The sequence below is a fragment of the Diaporthe batatas genome (genome assembly GCF_019321695.1).
Source record: "Diaporthe batatas strain CRI 302-4 chromosome Unknown Contig00026, whole genome shotgun sequence".
In the NCBI taxonomy this organism is placed as follows: domain Eukaryota; kingdom Fungi; phylum Ascomycota; class Sordariomycetes; order Diaporthales; family Diaporthaceae; genus Diaporthe; species Diaporthe batatas.
Genome location: NW_025408573.1, coordinates 84,929 through 98,057, shown reverse-complemented (window position 1 = coordinate 98,057; position 13,129 = coordinate 84,929). Strand labels below are relative to the sequence as shown.

The following is a 13,129-nucleotide window of genomic DNA, read 5'->3' as shown; positions in this document are numbered from 1 at the left end:
TCTCCTATGTATTGTCCAATTAACGTGCCTAGATGTCGTGCCCCACCCGTTACTATCTTTCCCGGCTACTGAGCTGTCGCCCGGGACTACCCCTGTTAGGGGCGATAAGGAGTGTTGTGATGTCTCCGTGCTGCATGTTTGCCGGAATGAACGCTAGTACCTCCACAATTTCCAATGTCATTATGGTGATGCCCAATATTAGTAGTTGACTTGGGAAAAGGAGGAAGGAATCTGAACTCAAGGAGCGCAGGTCTGCCATCAATGATAGCTGTGCTCACCAGCTGGTGGCCCTTGACCCGGGAACTGCCCCTTGCCCGAAAACAAGCCAGATGGCGTTCGTGCCCGCCACACTTGCGCGTGCTTGTGTGTTCTTGCGGTGACCACGACTGTGAACAGTCTACCTTGCACGTTCAGTGAGGCTGGTCATCCTCTTCCCACGCGTGTTCCCATGCCTTTGCCATGCCCATCAGCGACTTATCACGCGGGGAAAACAGGTCTCCGCCTTGGCTCCGGCGCTTCACGTATTTGTGCAGGTATCGAAAGTCCCGGCACACGTGGGCTTGGTTAGAGTCAAAGTGCTGTCGCTGTGCCCCTTCTCTCCATTTGGTGGGGATCGGCGTTGTGCTACCGTAACACATTATGTGCTGGCGGATCGTGTCAAGGCAGTGATCAAGGTGTGCTTTTTGCGTTGCCGCAGACGCCTCGGGGCCGTAACGATCTGGGTAGATCGCCTTCCTGAGTTTGTTCTACTTTCATGTTAGTTAATTGCTGACTCGCGGCCCTTGAAGCAGATCCTGAACTTACCAAGCAATGTAGTGTGTGAAACACGTCCAGCCCAGCGGTATATCCCCCCAATTCCTCGTCAACGTACTCGTGCCTCCGGTCCCCCCATGCCTCGATCGCCTCGGCCTCGGAGACAGAGAAATATCGGTCCTCGACGATCTCGTTCCAGTTCTCGTCGACCTCGTCCGTCAGGTCGCCCGTGAACCTCAGATTCTCCGGCCACCTCGCCTGGGAATTTGTCGTGTCCATCCACATGGTACCGTTCTCGTCGAACTTTGGACTGCCGACGAAGCGTTTCACCTCAAGAGGCACTCGTCTCAGACTCCCTGATGGGGGTAACTCGTCAGAAGGACGCTTCACTCAGGAAGACATTCGCGCATCAACATACACAAGTCGGTGGACAGCCTGTCCTCGTACGTGCCGAATTTACGTATCCCGTAGCGCTCGAGGAGCAGGAGAAAAGACGTCAAGGCGAACAAGCAGGCCAGGATCCACGGTATCATTGAGCTCTGGATTAGCCGCCGCTTGGCTTGTGCATTCCTCGGCCGTGCAGCTGGGTCTCGGTCCACGTCGAAGGACGACGACCTGCCATCCCCAATAAATGCGTCGGCCTCGGACTTGTCAAAGTCCTGCTCCTCCCTCGCGGCCATTTCCACCGAGTCTGCAAACCGAACACCGACCATGGTGCCAGCAACGTGACAACCTGTGTGCGTTGCGGTGGTGGCGGGTGTCCTACTAGTTAGACCGTGTCGCTAAATAACATTAGACAGACTGGACCAGATACAAGGACCTCCGGAGCATCGGTAACATGCAAAGGTTAGTAGTAGGAAAGATTGCAAGCAACGGGTTTAATAATACGTGACTGGAATGCAGACTCGCTGGCTCCTAGAAAGCTGCGGCGGTTTCATGGCGTCCGTCAGGCGGGTCCACTGCCCCTTATTTTGGCCCCAATTAATGAGTAATACGTGGTTGTTGCGTAAAGAGTGAGTGGGGCCCTGAGACTGACTACTTAAGTACCAAGGGACTGGACTGTTTTAAAGGCGATAAACCCTGGCTTTATTAATGTGCAGCCATCGTCTTGACAAAACGTACAATCTGGTTATTGGGCCGCACCAAGACTGGTGTGCTTCAATTGATATTATAGGTTGTTGGCCTGGGAAACTGCCTCAGACCTCTTCAAGTTGACAGGATAAACTTTTGACGCCATAACAAGCTATACTTTATTACGCATGAATCCAACAAAGACTAAACTCCACAACTCACAAATTACCCGAATACCTCCATCATGAAGTGATATTCAATTTTGCTGGAATCATTACGCCCCCTCGCGCTCAGGAGCCGACAGCGGTCCGCCAGCATCTCACCCACGATAGGCGTCCCGCAGAAGAAGACACCGACCTTGAACTCCTCGTCGCTCCACCGCCTAGGGTCTTTCTCGTTTAGCACAGCCTTGTACTTCAACATCTCCTCATAATGCGCATCGAGGATGCTGGTGAAGTCTGGCCGGCCGAAATGAGACGGGTTGATCAGCCCCGTGAGCGGGCTCTCCGGGTGCTCGGGTGTGCGGTGCATCTCGAGGAGCCAACGGTAGACATGGGTGGAGATGCTCTTGCGCTTCTGCGTGACATGTGTGGAGATCCTGATATCGAGATGCTGCGCGCTGTCGTGGTTTGCGTGCCATTTCTGGCTGCGGCTGACCTCGTTTAGCAGATCCGAGAGCCACAGGAGATGATTCCTATCCCGAACCATCCAGTGGAAGTCTACACGCCGGTAGTCATCTGCAAATTTGGATTTCTCATTGGCCAAGGTTGTCTGGCTGGAATCAGCCTGGTGCTGGAGAGGAGTTGCGTCTGCTTTGGCAGCGCCGCTCAATGATTCTTTCTCGTTCTTGTGGACATCCTGGTGCTCCGGATGTCCATGGGCAGCGTCGTCTCTGGCCTGGAGGTCGGCCAGGATCCCAGAGAAGGGCGTGACACCAATTCCCGCTCCGACGACAATGGTATGGCTGAAATCGTAGAAGCGCTGAGCTGGTGCGCCAAACGGCCCGTTGATCCCGATCTTGATGTCGGCTCTGCCATTTTCTCCGGCCAGCTTTCGAAGCCTCCCGGTCCAGTTTCCGTCGGTCTTGATGTGCAGACGCATCTCTTTTCCCACGCAGATGGACACAGTGAACGGGTGCCACTGGAAGTTTCCAAGCTCGGGCACCTGCAAAAAGACATACTGTCCAGCCTGGTACTTCCAGAGCCGCTCACTCGGGATGGTGGCCTTGACTTCGACGGTCTCGCTGTCCAGGACGGTGAGAGTGGCCGCGATGCGGTGGAACCCAACAGCGACCCGGGTGACTCGCTCCACCAGCACCAGGAGAGTCGGGAAAGCGAGCCAGTACCCGAACATTGGCCACTGCAAGAGTGCGGCCGTGCCATGCGCCATCATCAGGCCGATGATGGGGAACATGAGCAGATGTCCGAGCTGGAACACCTCGTAGTTCCACTTCCGAACCGCGGGCATGCTGAGAAGTGCAAGGAGATAGAACAGTCCCAGAGCCGTGAGGCCTGTCCAACCGGGCAAAGACCTCACATATCTCACGTAGGGCCTCGGGACAGCATCCGGGCCCAGGAGGAGGGCTACCGCCTCCTCCCTACTCTGCCGACTCCCCCAGTTGAAGGTTCCGCTCAGATGGCCAATCGCATGCAGCGTGGCCAGCGCCAGCGCGACGCAGGACATCTTGATGTGGAAGCTCTGTCCCAGGTCCCAGTTGATGAAGCGGCTGACGTAGTACCACTTGCGCATGAAGGTCGAGAAGTACCGCGACATGCTCAGGACGACAAAGAAGAAGGTCGGGTACAGCGCGCCGGCGCACGTCTTGGCGAGGACGACACCCCACCCGAACGCGGCCTGATACTCGGGCGTCGACGCGTACTTGACGCACTGCCACACGCCAAAGGCAATCTGCAGCGAGACCACCAGGCACAGGAAGGCAACCTCGGGCCCGTGGACGGCCCAGTACGACCTCAGCCGCCGCCATATCCCCAGAGACCGCATGTACGCCTTCTGGGACTCGTCGGCCTCGCTGTCCTGCTGCATCGACGGGATCCCCCACTCGCGCACCCGGGCGGCAAAGTCGGCGCGCGGGATCTTGTTCTTGTCGGAGCCGATGACGCTGCGTAGGAAGGCGTGGCGGTCATGGTCCTGCTTCGTGTTGTGTTCGCTGCTGCTGCTGGCATGTTGCCGGTGTAGACGGTGGTGGGCTTGTGGTGTCCCCTGGACGAGCTCGTCGTACACGGCGTCGAGCTTCTGCTCTACTTCACTGTAGTCGATGAAGCCATCTTTGTTGTGGTCCAGGTCGTCCAGGAAATTGTTGATCTCCGATTCGGTCAGCGGTTGCACGTCTCCCTCAGCCATAGGGATACCAGTACTGTTCGTTTGCTGTTCGTCGTGGATATAAGATTACAACTGGTGCATCCCCAGGTCAGCAAGAGGCGACTGCCGCGTCCCAAAAGGGGCCAGGGAACCGGCCATCCTTATTATACACACAAGAAACACCCCCAAGACAACCTCAGAAGTCTGGGTCTTGTCCTTCTCAGCTGCTCCCAACGCGGTGCTGCGTTGCTAAGAAGCCAACCGTCATCGCCAAGCTCGACATCTCACCCGGATTTACTGCCAAGGGACTGGGCTGTGCGAGCGGGTAGGGCCAGTTCTAATCTTAAAGCCTTGGCTCCTTACGGGCTATACCGCTTAACACGTGTCGGTGATGGAGCGCCCTGGAAACCTCAACCTCGCCCCTTTGCGCCGTGAGATCTTGGCTGCAGCATTGGCAGGATGCTAACACCGCACCGCGCCGGTTACTCGGCTTTGGTCAGCACAGCGGAACCCAATTTTATCCCACCGCTGCTGTCTACATGCTCCTGTGAAACCACTTTTTCGCATCCCTCAGCCCCAAAGGATCCTGAGTGCAGCGTCTCAGCTGGGAACCGCCCCGGCGGTCAGATGTCTGAGACAGTGCTGCTGTGACTTTCCCATCGGTTGAAAATTTCTGGGTCATGTCTTTTCAGAGCCAGATCTGGTTAATCGCATCCGTCTCGGGGAACCCTCCCTGTTGTTTGGCCTGGCTGGCCCACTCTCAACCGAACAGTCTGAGGCTGTGGGATGGATTCAAGAGCGTCCATATCTCTGAATGCTTGTGCTTCATTGGAGCTGGAGAGCCATGGAGCTGGGTGTAGATCGTGGCCAGAGTATGATGTTAAACTGTGCTGAACTGCTTATTATTAGTATAAATCCTTTTTTTCTTCAAATTGGTTGTGAACTGAGAATCTCAAGTTTGAATTTCACACAAAGACTTACCAACGGCGAAGTGACAGGGACAAGAGAATCAGTGGTGTCTAGACTAATGTACCATGCGGAGGGAATTATGATCAGATACATTGCGAAGAATAGTATGGTGGTAGCAATTCAGACATGTGAGAAAGTGAAGCTGTGTCTTGAGCGAGGTTCAGAGTTTGGGAAGTTGAAGGACCCCACAAACTCGACAGAGACAAGCTGAGGAACGGAACTCACATTGCATGAAAGACTTGTGGTCTTGGGCCAAGAGCACTTGACTCTGAGAACAAGTACGAACTGTCTGATCCGTTTCTTTACTATGGCAACACTGAAGGCCGAAGCGATTCATCCAGCTGGTCATTCTGTATTATGTGGACAATACAAGTTCATCCACTATGGGAAGTTCATTTGATCCAGATTTCAGATCTCACAGCCTTGCAAGTGACTCCCAGGAGGAATTATTGCCCTCAAGGGATCAAATGAGAACGATGGAATGATACCAGGAAAGGCATTCTCGCTGCAATCAATTCTGGACGACTCGGAGTTTACGGATAATGGAGGACTGGTCGGCACGTTGCCATTTGATGGAACATGTTACGCGAGACCCAAGGCTGGCCCCCGGAAAGAGCAAGGCAGGGAAAGGAGCACGCATAGCCGTGGGTATTATCCCGAGGACAATGAAGCTAAGCCAGCCCCCTTATCAAGTAGATGCCATTCTTGTAATACGTATATCCTGCATCAGTCTAACTATATCAGCCGGCCTAGCCCCATGCTCCAGAGTGGTTTGTTTTGTTGATCTGCCCGTTCCTCTCCGATTTTCGCCCAAGGTCCGTTTGACAAAGCAGGGAGAAGGTTTTTCCACAACTGCCTCTCTCTTTTTCCTTTTGGACCGGCTTTTTTTTATCATCACAATCTCATCGTACAGTACGTGGAATGGCCGCCAATGCAATCAATGTCATGCCTGCCCCCCATCCTGGACTCCCCTAGCACCCGTGAATGAAGGAAAACCCCAAAATAACACCGCCTGCCAGTCCTCCCGCATCGGGACTGGCTTATGACTGTAACACTGCTTACTGCTACTAGTATTCCATTACTACCTGACAATCATGCTGCAATAAAACCACCCGAAGCCATTTGTATGCTGAATCTCGACATGATGCCCGAGCCACGATTGCACTTTTTCTTCTAGCGCCTCCTTGTGTCACGGCCCTTCTTCTTCCCCTTCTTCTTGTCCTTGGGCAGGTCCAGCGTGGTGCCCTCGAGCTGTTTGGTCATGGACGCCACCATGTACTCGTCGATGTTGTGGATCTTGTCGCCGAAGGCGTTGTACTCTGGCTCCGCCTCCTCCGCAGCGGGCGTCTCGGCGGCCTCGACAAACAGACCCAGGCCGGACCGGCCGGGGGCAAGTGATCCTTCCCGCGGCGTGCCCTGCTGAGTGCTGGCGGCCCCGGACCCGGGTTTCGTCTCGGAGAAGTCTGCGTCGTCCTGCAGGATCTCCCTTTCGGCGGCCCGTGCTGCAACGACATCCTCGGTATCTTCAGCTTGTTCGAGTGCTTTCGTGGCGGTACGGGTGTCGGATTTGTCGACGCCGCCGAGGACGAGGTCCATCGCTGCGTTGGCAGCCGCATCGTGCTCACCCATCAGGCCACCGGCGACCTCCTGTACTGACAACTCGCCATGCCGGTTGTTGAAGTAGTCCGTCGTGAAAGCACCCTCCTGGATCACGACATCGTCGAGCATCTGCTTCTGGCTCGCCTTCCTCAGGATATTGGCCTCGATGGTGTGTTCGCTGACAAGGCGATAGATGTGCACATCTCGAGTCTGCCCAATGCGGTGGCACCTGTCTTGGCACTGCTTGTCCATGGCAGGGTTCCAGTCTTGGTCATAGAATATGACAGTGTCGGCACCAGTGAGGTTGAGACCAAGGCCGCCTGATCGCGTTGACAAGATGAAGCAGAGGATGCGGTCGTCAACGTTGAAACGGTCGCACAGTATCTGACGTTGCTCTACTTTGGTAGACCCATCGAGGCGGAGGTACTTGTGGCCGTGGATATTGAGGAACTGCTCAAGAATATCGAGAACTTTGGTCATCTGGGTGAATATCAATGCACGATGGCCGCCGGCCTGGAGCTTGCGGAGAAGCTTATCCAGGGCTTGCAGCTTGCCACAGTCGTATTGCAGGAGACGCTTGTCTGGAAATTGAATGGACAGCCGCATGCGAGACTCGTGCCAGGGATCAATAGGTCGCTCGGGAGGGATAAAGGGAAGGCGTCTAACAGGTGCTGACAGGCGCAGGTCAGCGTCGCCGAACGCCTGGACACCTTTCCAGCCGAGCAGGAATGGCTCCATGTCTCTCGTGACGACAGCAGGGGTGACGCAGGCAAACTTGGATATTGTCCGTTCCATGGACGCAGCACGCTGGTCCAGTGTCGGTATCATCGTCCGCAGGATAAACGAGTCCTCTTCAAACCAGCTCATGACCAACTTAGGAACCCTGGGCCGAGGTCTGTAGGGTCGCTTATCTGCGCCGATTGTGAGGAACTCACGTAGGCGCTTCCCATATATCGGCCGTTGCTGCCTACGCAAGGCGTTTAAATAGACGCAGTGTTGCAGTTCCTCGAACCGACCCCAACGGGCGGCGCTGTCCAAAAACCCAATGGTGGACTTGACGGTTGAAGGGTCGAGGGTGTGGTGTGATGCCTGGCCCCTGATCCGCTGGGTCTCGCGCAAATCCAGGAGGACCCTGTTCGAGCTCAGCTGGTTGACGCGTTCTGCAACTGTGTTGGACAAGTCTTCGTGTTGCGTCGGGACCAGGTTCAGGAAACCAAGGTTGACGGAAGTCATGGGCTTCGGTGCCAGCAATTTCTTGCGCAGCAATTGTTCGGTGACCTCGTAATCAGCAGCAACAGATTTTTCCATGCGGAAGGATGTCATGATGGGCCGATCGACAAAGAGGTCAGGGTGGTTGCAGACCTTGCGCAGCTGCATCAAACAATTGATGATTGAGAGGTAATTACCCGACGACAAGGTGTCCCGGGTCTCGGAGCGAGCCAGGAAGCCGTCATACAATTCTCTTTGACGTTTGGACAGACGGCAGAACTCGACGTGCTCAATTTTTGCAGGCATCTGTTTCTCCACATCAGCCTTCAAGCGCCGCAGCAGGTACGGTCGCAGAACTTTGTGCAACTTGGAGATGATGGCGCGGGCCTCCTCGTCCATCTGCTCCCGGCCATGCTCGAGGATCTGTGACTCTGGCCTGGCAAACCAGTCGTGGAATTCTTTCAGGTCGGCAAAGCCACCGACGCCGTTCTCCGAGGGCATCAAGAAGAAGAGGAGAGACCACAGCTCGGTCAGGTTGTTTTGCAACGGCGTGCCCGTCAGGAGGAGACGTGAATGTGTGTTAAAGCCAAGCAGCGTCTGCCACCTCTGGGACCTGAAGTTTTTGATGTTGTGAGCCTCGTCCAGGATCATGTAGTGCCACCTCCGGCGCCTGAAGACCTGGGCGTCCTGAAGGACAATCTGGTATGACGTGATGCACACGTTCCAGAAGTCGTCGTTCGTCCAGCCTTGGCGCTTTCTCTTCCGTTCGTCCTGGTTGCCGTAGTATGTGAGGATCTTGAAGCCCGGACACCATTTCTTGAACTCCATTTCCCAATTGAGCATCACACTGGTCGGGACGATCACAAGGTGCGGCCCCCATACCTCGTGCGTGCACGCAAGATGGGCCAACAGCGCAATTGTCTGGATAGTCTTTCCAAGCCCCATCTCATCAGCGAGAATGCCATTGGTGTTGTTTGCATAAAGCCCGGACAGCCAGTCTAGTCCATAGTGTTGGTACTCGCGGAGCGTGCCACGCAGGAGGAAAGGCACCTCTGTCCGTGGAGCAGTGGGATGAGGAGAACCTGATCTGCTCCTGCTTGCTTCGAGCGGGCCGCTCATACGCTCGAAAGAAGTTGCAGTGTCGACATCTGAGGGTTTCGTATCAGACGTTCGAGGTGACTGGCTCCGGTCGGGACTGACGGGATTGGTTGTGGCATCAACCTCCGGTGTCGTTTGCACAGCCTCCGAGGGTGGTGCTTTATCAGTTTCTTCCGAGGCTGCTGGCTGGGGCTTCTCCTCAGAAGACGGAGACGACGGCCGTGGGGGTGCGTCGGTCATCTTTTGATCGGTCTCGGATGTCGCATCTGTGTCCACAGTAGTCCCGTTCACCTTTGGAGTTGCCGGACGGTCTGCCGCTGGTGCTGTGGCCGACTGTCCTTCGGGGGAGGGCGCAGCGGCATCAGCGTCGGTCATGGGCGCATCGCCAGGCTCGGCGGCACTGTCGGCCGTGTCTTCCTGGAGTTTCTTCAGCTCCTTCTCACCAAAGAACAGACCAAGTAGCCCGGAGGGTCGGCCCTCTTCATCCCCGCTGTCATCTCCGTCGTCGTCGTCGTCCGACCCGCTCTCGTTGCTGCTGTCGTCTGAAGAGCCCATGTCGTCATCCATGTCGACGGACTCGTCACTTGTATCATCGTTGAGGGCTTCCGCCATTGATGTGTCGCCGCCGTCATTATTGTCAATCTTGCTCTCGATGTCGGGCAGATTGGCGTACTTCTCCCTGAGTTGCTCTTGAGTTAGGCCCTCGTCAGATGCGGCCGACTTACGGTCGTCATCCTCCTCTGAAGAAGACATGTTGTCCTCGTCGCTTGGCCCGTCCACAGACCCCTCATCATCTCCTGATATCTGGCTGTCGTCCGAGTCGGAACCCAGGGGTTCGCCGTCCTCATCTAGGTCCTCGTCGCTCATATCCGAGTCAAACTGTGCTTGCCTGGCGAGAAGTTGTTGCTCTGAGCGTGAGACAGCTTCCTGCAGCGCAGCCTTGACGCGCCTTTGCTCCTCGGCCTCCCATTCTTCCATGCGGCGCCGGTTCACCTCTAACCTCACATTCTCCCAGGTGCCGAACATAGCTTTCACGACTGTCCGGTACCGCCCGATCCACATGTCTCGCGCTTCCCTCTCGATTTCCTCGTTGGATTTCGGCTGTCGAGATCGCCATACCGCCTGGCACGCCTCGGCCAGCTTCTTGGCCTTGTCGCGATGCTCTTTCTGCTCCCGAACCATCCACTTGCGGAGGTTCTGTGCAGCTTTGACCAGGTGATCCACGTGCGCATATTGTCGCGGCGGCTCCTCGGCGGCCTCGGGCTCGAATATGACACAGCTGTTGCCGAGCAGGCCATCGGGCCTCGCTTCGTCCTCGATGCGTATGATCGTCTTGGCCTCAGCCAGAGCCATGTCGTCGGTCAAGACGGGCTCATCCTCGGGTATCAGCTGCCCTCCATCCGTCACAGGTATGTTGTAGGCATCGCGGAAGTATTCATCGATATTTGAGGCCACCCTCTTTTTCTTGGCGCGGTCAGGATGCACCAGAGGCAGTTCGGTAAGGGGAACTCGGTTGACGCGCAGCTTGATCCGGGGCGTCGTTCTCGTGGGCTGGGGTGTGGAGAAGTCGTTGTCGAGGCTGTCATGGCCGTTTCTCGAGGGGCGTCGCGTCCTAGTAGACGACCGACTTGGTTGCGCAGGGGGTGGTGAGGGTCTACGATTCCTAGGAGTGGATCTAGACTCATGTCCGAGTGACTTTCGCGGCGGGGGCTTCGAGGCGCCGCCCGACTTGGAAGCAAGAGCCTTGCTGGCGGAGACGGCGCGTTGTCTGGCAGACTGGCTGGCGGCAGCGTGACCGTTGGCGGAACCCTGTCTGAGCTTGGAAGGAGGGCTGTTCTGAGAGTATGACTTCCTAGTGATCCTCTTGTCACTGCTCATCTGCTCGAGAGGGACCGTGTTCAGACGGCCGGACTTGCGCTTGCCACCCTCGATGATGGTGGTGGGGCCATCGGCCTCGAACTTCTTCCATGGCGGCGATTCGAAGACCTTGCGAGTTTTGGACCCGGGCGGCGGGGGCGTAGAGTCGCGAACCCTTCGACGTTTTGCGGGCCTGTCGTCCTCGGGGGTCTCTGTGTCGCGGGCATGGCCATTTGTCAGCCCGTTGCCGAGCTGGCCGTTAGTCTGGCCGTTGGTGTTGGGCGCAGCAGAGGTGAGGGACTGGAAGAAATCATCGGTCGGCGACTCGGGGGGTGTTGACAGCGCGGACAGCGGGGAGTCTGGAGATGACAGGGCAGCATCGTGCTGAGCAGTGGTCGGCGCCGGGAGGGAGTCTGTGATGATGGGCGGGGGGCGGAGGGGAGATTTCGAGGTCTGTGGTGGGCCGTTGTTGTCGTGTGACGATGATGGCAATGGCGACGATGATGATGAGCGACGGGCGTCGACGGTGCCGTCTTTGTTATCGACAGTCGAGTCTGGATTCGGCCGAGGAGGGCGGGGAGGGGTGGTGGTTGTCTTGTTGGAGGGCAAGACCGAGGCAGATTCGGAATCGTCAGAGGCAGAGGCAGAGGCAGCAGCAGCAGCACCACAAGTGGACGCGCTGGGCTCCGTCATAGCGAGCGACGCGGGGAGAGGGGACGGGGAGGGAAACGGGGTCGGGATCCGGACAGAGCGGGCATTTGACAGGCCAGAAAATAGGTCTGGATGTTGGCAGGGGCTCAGACTATTCGCATGTCGAGTCTGGACATGTTTGGGGCCTCGTGCGGTGCTGTACGGCGCGAAAAGGACGTGTCTTGCTCGTGGTCGGGCAAAAGACCAGAAAACCTTGAGATGCGTGAGTCCTGTCGCCTGCGCTAAGACCAGGTCGGGCAGAGCAGATTTCAGAAGGGAGCCTTCTACGGATACCCGAGTACATACGTACCTACCTACCTAGGTACTTAAGGTACGTAGCTCTGGGCAGCTCCCTGGCGCCGAGGTACCTGGGTACCTAGGTGCCCACTTACGGAGTACATACGTACACCAAGACGCACGGGCCATTGTCTATGGACTGTCTGCCTCAGGCAGCCAACAGCAGCCGCCGTGCCGAGCATCGAATTGAAGCAGCGTCACGTCGGAGCATTCAACGACAGCTTCAAACAGCCCGCATTGTGCCCACGGTCGATACCCAAGGCATGTCTCTCTCGTTGCCCCTTCACCCAATTGATTGACACACCCACAGCCAATTGGCCGCTAACCCGACCGACCGCCACAGATGCTCTCCCGACGAATTGCAGCCAAGACCCCTCTGCGGTCGGCAACGGCTGCAGTCGCGGCGCGCCGGCTGCCCATTGTCCAGCAACGGACCTACCTACCAGAGTACAACAAGAACCTCGACGAGAGATACCCTGCCTACCCCAACCTGTCCGATGTCGAGGACCCAAACATGGTACGTTGAGACCAAGGGGGAGGAGTGAAAGAGTGCCCCCAGACGACCCGGCCGACAGGATGGGATGGAGACACATGAAGCCAAGGGCGGCCGGCAGGCGGGGAGGTCAGAACCGGAAGAGGGGTCGGTGGGAGTGCCACTGCCACTGCCACTGCGGCAGGCCGGAAGGAGCACAGCAGGAGCAGCCAGAATGCTAACGATGGGGTACGCCCTCCCGCACAGAACGGAGGCTACGTCCAGCCCGCCCCGATCAAGCGACAGTTCCGCGACCCCCATGGCGACTGGTGGGACAAGCAGGAGCGGAGGAACTACGGCGAGCCCTGCCACGAGGACTACGACACGCTGGGCGTCTTCTCGCCGCACGTGTACACCTGGGTCAGCCCACGCAAGGGCCTCGTCCAGATCGCGGCCTTCATCGCCACCTTCCTGAGCGTCTGCTACGTGGTCAAGGCCACATATCCCGACCGGCCGTCCTTCCCGCGCGAGTTTGAGGACGGGCTGCAGCGCGAGCTCGGCGGCGCAGGCGCAACGAGGGTGAGTCTAGCAGCAGACAGACAGGCGGCGGGTTGACGACGTCGCAGCCATTTGCAGTTCAAGGCTAACAACATACGGCGCAACAGGCGAGGGCACCAGAGGATCCGGAGCCGTTCCAGGCGGAGGAGCTGGACTGAGCTGTGCCTTGTACTTGTAGATATGTGCCAGACCTCGAATGGAACGAGCTAGATTCAGACATGACAGCTGTGGTCTTGA

At 57.0% G+C, this 13,129-nt stretch overlaps 4 protein-coding genes across 4 annotated transcripts; 1 reads left to right on the top strand and 3 right to left on the bottom strand.

Annotated features, from left to right (window-relative positions):
* Positions 1-410: 410 nt before the first annotated feature.
* Positions 411-1,620, bottom strand: KVR01_013403 (uncharacterized protein; the record flags this gene model as incomplete). Its single annotated transcript, XM_044782610.1, has 3 exons — positions 1,172-1,620; positions 805-1,109; positions 411-746 (listed from the first exon to the last, which is right to left on the bottom strand). Exons 1-3 carry the CDS (start codon positions 1,464-1,466, stop codon positions 411-413), a joined length of 936 nt encoding a protein of 311 aa, XP_044637665.1. The 5' UTR covers positions 1,467-1,620.
* Positions 1,621-2,049: 429 nt separating this feature from the next.
* Positions 2,050-4,185, bottom strand: KVR01_013372 (uncharacterized protein; the record flags this gene model as incomplete). The annotated part of the gene is made up of 2 exons (XM_044790071.1): positions 2,050-2,670; positions 2,776-4,185. 2 exons carry the CDS (start codon positions 4,183-4,185, stop codon positions 2,050-2,052), a joined length of 2,031 nt encoding a protein of 676 aa, XP_044637634.1.
* Positions 4,186-6,285: 2,100 nt separating this feature from the next.
* KVR01_013337 (chromatin-remodeling protein SWR1) lies at positions 6,286-11,568 on the bottom strand (the record flags this gene model as incomplete). Its single annotated transcript, XM_044788073.1, has 5 exons — positions 6,286-8,865; positions 8,939-9,068; positions 9,353-10,569; positions 10,640-10,672; positions 10,777-11,568. 5 exons carry the CDS (start codon positions 11,566-11,568, stop codon positions 6,286-6,288), a joined length of 4,752 nt encoding a protein of 1,583 aa, XP_044637599.1.
* Positions 11,569-12,042: 474 nt separating this feature from the next.
* Positions 12,043-13,113, top strand: KVR01_013338 (uncharacterized protein). Its single transcript, XM_044788378.1, has 4 exons — positions 12,043-12,123; positions 12,206-12,379; positions 12,602-12,913; positions 13,000-13,113. The coding sequence occupies exons 2-4, from the start codon at positions 12,206-12,208 to the stop codon at positions 13,048-13,050; spliced, it is 537 nt and encodes a 178-aa protein (XP_044637600.1). The 5' UTR covers positions 12,043-12,123; the 3' UTR covers positions 13,051-13,113.
* The last annotated feature ends 16 nt before the right edge of the window (positions 13,114-13,129 follow it).